The sequence below is a fragment of the Antrostomus carolinensis genome, unplaced genomic scaffold (assembly GCF_000700745.2).
Source record: "Antrostomus carolinensis isolate BGI_N321 unplaced genomic scaffold, ASM70074v2 scaffold5480, whole genome shotgun sequence".
Lineage (NCBI taxonomy): Eukaryota > Metazoa > Chordata > Aves > Caprimulgiformes > Caprimulgidae > Antrostomus > Antrostomus carolinensis.
The window spans coordinates 5,270-11,224 of record NW_010286387.1 but is presented as its reverse complement, the minus strand read 5'-3'; the positions used below and the strand labels follow the sequence as shown (position 1 = coordinate 11,224).

At 38.1% G+C, this 5,955-nt stretch overlaps 1 protein-coding gene across 1 annotated transcript; it reads right to left on the bottom strand.

Annotated features, from left to right (window-relative positions):
* Positions 1–237: 237 nt before the first annotated feature.
* LOC104523657 (ras-related protein Rab-6A) lies at positions 238–5,699 on the bottom strand (the record flags this gene model as incomplete). Its single annotated transcript, XM_010166350.1, has 4 exons — positions 238–331; positions 1,939–2,050; positions 4,148–4,253; positions 5,646–5,699. Coding segments are annotated over 4 exons (366 nt in total), but the record flags the coding sequence as incomplete, so codon positions are not given.
* Between the last annotated feature and the right edge of the window lie 256 nt (positions 5,700–5,955).

Sequence of the window (5,955 nt, the reverse complement as noted above, 5' to 3'; positions counted from 1 at the left end):
GATTATCAAGAATGATTCCATACCCACAAAGCTTCTTCAATAATTCCTTTTATCTAAAGGGAAAGAAATTCTGGCTCATTTTCTTCAAGGTCAGGGATCTTTTTGAACCTCAGCCAACAAGTCAACTCTCAGACGTCGTTTGTTGTGTACAGGCTACAAATATCCCCCCAGACACCCTTTGCAAAGGCTTCCCCATGTCTAGGGAAGTTCTATTTCCACAAGGAGCAGGTTACTCACCTGTTTTACATTGTATCCTGCTTTTGCACTAGTTTCGATGAACATTACATTCAGCTCTTTGGCTTTTCTTTCTCCTTCCTCAATGGACACTTGTCTGGAGAAGACAACACAAAATTAGAAAAAAAACCCCACAAAACCAAACAACAAACAAACACCTTGAAAATAACATAGAATTAGGAAAGAAATAACACCAAACATCTTGAAAATTAAGATTTTAATCTTCAACCTAAGGAGATATCTGCTTCATTACAGTTCTAAAAAGCATTTAATTTTTTTCTCCATGCCACATACCAAGCACAGTGGTAGACAAGTATCATCATTTCATCATATCAGATGGAATTTTACAGCACACTTGGCCACAAAGAAAAGAAAACAAAACTTGGCCAAAGAAAAACTCAGCTTTCCAGGGGAACAGGTAAATGGGCCAACGAGACTCCTCTAAATCCCTGTCCAGGAAGCTATGCTTTTATGTCTGAACAATTAGCAATTAATAGATTCTAATATCCAGTAATAATCATCAACTTGCAGCTTACAAAACTGTTTTTTAACAAAGGACCAAGTGTGATCATCTCATATCAAACGAATTTTGCCCCATTTGTCACTGGCTGGGTGTCCCTCCCATTAATCAGTCTGCTACAGCAAAAATTGGGGGAAACTTTGGTTCAAGAGCTATCCTACAAAAATCATGAGGTATCTGAGGGGCATGTGTGTGTGTAAACAACTCTTAAAAAAGATGTTAGAAATCTGAAGTAAGGGTCACAAAGTGAAGGTATTCTGAGGAAATAGGGATTTCAATCAAATCCAGATTATTTCCCTCTCATGCTTTTGTTTTACCTTTGTGACTTTTTACTCCTTTGTGTTAAGAACACCACAAACCCAGAAGGAGAAGAGTACACAACGTGGCAAGAGCTGGAGATTCACAACTTCTAATGAAAATATTTAAGTTTGTCAACTTCTAAAAAAATCTCTGAAGAGTTTTAAAAGGGAATTATTACTATCATTTCATAGAATCATAGAATGGTTTGGGTTGGAAGGGAACTTAAAGATCATCCGGTTCCAACCCCCCTGCCAGCAGCAGGGACACCTTCCACTAGACCAGGTTGCTCAAAGCCTCATCCAACCTGGCCACAAACACTTCCAGGGAGGAGCAGCCACAACTTCCTTGGGCAACCTGTTCCAGTGTCTGACCACCCTCACAGTGAAGAACTTCTTCCTAATATCTCATCTAAACCTCCCCTCTTTCAGCTTAAACCCATTTCCCCTTGTTTTGTCATTAACTGCCCTTAGGAAAAGTCCCTCCCCAGCTTTCTTGTAGGGTAAGGACTTTTCATAAGGGCAATTAATGATTTGTATCAGAGTAAACCTATTAAGCATGAATATTGTAACAACTTTAGCTTCTTCGTTCACTGATAGAGGTTGTAGTTAACACTCCATTCTCTCCTGACAGCTGAACAAGTTGGTGACAGTTTCTCAACTCATTCACAGCATGGATACTTGTGCTTAATCAAATAAAAAGAAGTTTTAAAATGGAGATTTCTCTGGTCACAGCATCTCCAGCATAGTTAAAACAAGTTTAAGCATTTTGGAAATAAATAATAAATAAATAAATAAATAAAAATGTTATTTTCGAAATAGTTGTCTAGGAGAAAACAGCAGCACTTTAAGAAAAGCATTTGAAAGATGAGTTTTATGCCTCCATACCTCTTATCTGCTAGATCTGTTTTATTTCCCACCAGCATAATGATGACATCACTGCCCCTTTCCGTTCTGACATCATCAATCCATTTTGTTGTTTGCTGGAACGAGTTTACATCTAGCAGAGAACAGTGGAGAGGATTATCACTGTGGGTGTTTTTCACAGATCACTGGTAAATACATCTCTAAGTCTCAAATTAAAGCTTCCTATTCTCTGGATTTGGTATAAATAGGGTGATGAAGAATCAGCGAGTGAAACCCTAAATCCCCCCACAATGACATAGATAGAAAAATTTGGAATTAACTTAAAATGGACTCGTACTTCATTACAGGTGAATTCAAAACCAGGGAGTGAACTGAGTTGATCTACAATGTGGTTTTGACAGAGTCTAAAATGAGAATTATCATCGTGGTTTAGACCAGTTCCTTATTTTATCTGAATTAATGTGATATTGCATTCTACACTGCTCGTGACTCGTGCATCTACAGCAAGAGGTTCCTACAGCTTCATTGCTTCTTAAAAGTATTTAATAGTACAGCTCAATTACTCTTTCCTTGCTAGGTTCAGGATTTTCACTAGGAAATTTCAGGGTTATACATCATACTAGCAACTCCTCTATCATCGAACAGCGAGCTCCAAATAGTTTCCAAATCATTTCCATAGAACCACAAATACTAATTTAACCTATCCACAGACACTTTTTTTTTTTCGTGATACACCCTTAAAAGCTCTGAGATAAGATTTTTAGGAAGTTATCTTGATCTAATGAGACAGAATGTTGTTTGTAAAGTTGCATCCCCTCAGGAAAATCCAAGTTGTATAGAAGCTGCCACGGAGCTCCGCGTTAGCTACACAAAGAGCATCTGAGTTGCTATTAGTACTTAAAAAAAGGAGGGGCTCTGCAGCAGTTCTTGACAAATATTGATTTTTTTTAATGGTTTCTACTAGATAGTTAATATATCACATGCCAAACAACCAAGATTTGATCACTTGCCAGCGCTTTAATTCTTCTCTTTATTACTTGGTAATATTAAATTTGCTAGGTCAGTCAAAAAAAATTTCGAAGCTAACATTAAAAAAAATTACAGCTAAGCTGGAGTTTTAGCTGAAATGAAAGTGTTATTTTTATGAATTAAAGCTTTTCTAGGTAAAACCCCTATTCCTGTTGTAATCTTCTAGTATTTCTAAATCAAAGGAGAAGCACTTTTGCATTTGTATAGAATTAGGCCACCGCTCTCGGTGAATTTCGCCTTAGAACTGAAAGTAACTGAAGGTTTAATTCTCCTGAAACCAAATTTCTGTTCTTTTTAAGTAGAGAAAACTAGTAAGTTCGGGGGTCTCTGGATGGAGGGGGGGGGCAGAGAAGGAGAAGGGTTGAAAAAGCGCTAATATTTTAGTTGACAAAAACGTACATACCTTAGTAAGAAATGCAAGAGCAATTGTTAAAGGGCTTAGTGGTTACATTTTCCATCTTGCAAAATGTGAAAGTGACCGATTCGAATGAAAAATGTGATGTTAATGCATTTCCCCTCCCCAGCCCATGCCCTTATTTTTTAATTATTCTTTATTTTTTCCTTTGAGGGGTGTGTGTGGGGGGGTGGGGGTGGTAAATGGAGTGAGGCAAGCTCCAGTTATCAGTGCAAAATCTCTTCATATTAAGATTTCAGATATTTATGAACATGATTCAGGTGTTTGAGACCATAAAGTCATCAGTGATATTACAATTAAAAAGCAAATGAAAGAGGGTAAAAGTGCAACAAGACCAGCCAGGAGGACTCAAGGCTTGAGGAGAATGCAATTAGGAAAGGGTTACAAAATGATGTCATCTGTAAGACAGTTTATACATAAGAACAGCAGTAATTGGGTGGTTAGCTTAAAATTTGACTACAATAAAAGAAAACATATATATATATATATATATATTTATTTTTTCATGCCAGAATGAAGAACAAGCAGATGAGTGTGAGAGGACATGCAAAGCTAGGCTAAAGGATGAAAGGGGCAGAGTATTAGAAATGCAGAATTCCCCCCACTCACTTGTGATATCATAAACAACAACTGCAACAGTGGAGTCACGAATGTAGCTAGGAATCAAGCTCCTGAACCGTTCTTGACCTGCTGTGTCCCATAATTGCAACCGTACCTAACAAAATCAGTCAAACAAGCAAGAAAAATAAAGAAGAAGAAAGGTCAAACCCAATGCAATATACCTACTTGTGATATCGTAAACTACTACAGCAGCAGCAGAGTCACGGATGTAACTGGGAATGAGGCTACGGAAACGTTCCTGACCAGCAGTATCCCACAGCTGCAACCTGATCTGTGGGTGGGAGAAAATTAAAAAAAAGCCAAACTGCCACTAAAAATTAAAAAAAAAAAGAAATTTTACTTTTTTTTGGAAAAAAAAAAATTAAAAATAAAATAAAAAAAGCTAAATAAAAAATGATAAACTCATGCAGGAGATGACTGGGGATTGGGAGCAGCAGCAAACTGTCTCCTTTACAACCATCTCTCCCAATCCAAACTGGGATACGTGCACCTATCTTGGCTTTCCACTGTCTTTATTCTTTAAAAAAAAATGATTCATTTCCAAAAGGGGAGAAATAGAATTGTTCAGCTTTCAAAACTGAGAGAACTAACAAGAAAACTGAGGCAAATGTTCACCTGCAGTTCTGCCTACACAAGATTTTCACGCTCCGCTGCTATCCTTCCTCAGGACTCCAGCGTGTCACCTCCAGTGTCCTGGAGGATGGTGGCTGGTGGGAAGATATTTCAGACCACACATCATACTTGTTAAGGAAGAGCCTTCAGCTGCTGTCAGAGCACTGGAAAAGCTACTAATGTGTATTTTTTGTGGATAAAACACTAGTTCTTACTCTATATTTAAGCCTTTAGCCACAATGAAAACTAACATGCAACGTGGATGAGGTTGAATGTCTCTTATCATCGAGGTTCTGAAAGAAAAGGCAAGATATACTAAAAGCAGCAGGTATGGCAAGATACACAAGGGCCAGTTTCGCTAGGGAAAGAACATCCCATCACTCCAGCACTTTCATATTTCTTGTGGGGTTTCTACAATCCCATCAGCTTGTGCAGCGCTGCCCAATTTGCTTCTGCAAATAGCTCAACGGCTCCATTTCTTAATTAAGAATCTGAGCTCATTTTAAACCAGAGGTTTTTGCATCCACAGAGGAGTGATTTAATTTCAGGAAGGAGAGCTGCACACCAAGATAAGCAACGAGTATCATTTGTGGATTACTGTTGAAGGCAACCTTCTTTTTTCTACAAGTCATATTAAGAACTATCGAGGCAGCTATTAACTGGTAACATTTGGTAATTTATAATAATGTATTTATATTTCATTCATGAAAAATAGAAGGGGTTCAGCGTGGTCTCCTTTTCCTTATGGACTCCTCAAACTATCCGTGTCCCCTCTTTAAAGAAGATGACACTATAGGACCTTCTACCACTTGTAAAATGGCACTCGTGGGTTCCTCCAAGGAGGAACCAAATGGTGATTACTCGTTTCCCCAAACAGAGAGGGGAACTGTCTCCACAGCACTGGTTAATCTGGAAGCAGCTGGTAAAATGAAGGCTCAGCTGAGTTTTTTTATTTCCAAAGTGATCTCAGAACTGTGGGCTGCACAATTCCAGCAGATGCAGATCCTCGTTCTTACTGTATATCGAGAAGTGCAACAAAAATCTTACTCACTGTTCGATCCTCCAAATACATGGTTTTCGATAAGAAGTCAATGCCAATCGTTGCCTGTAAAAGAAAAAACACACAAAAAAAAGAGAGAGAGAAGAGAGAAAAAAAAACAACACCTCTTAAATGAAATGTCAGAACACAGAACAACCGTGGTGATTTTCAGAAGAGTGAGAATTACTGCCACATCAAAATTCAGCACCTGTAGTGGATCTGAGAGAAAAATCTGTTGGTTTTCTGATTTTCAGGATATAACTCTACCTATAAGATTCAACAGGCATTTTCCTTAATACCCATAACCAGAATAATATCTTAA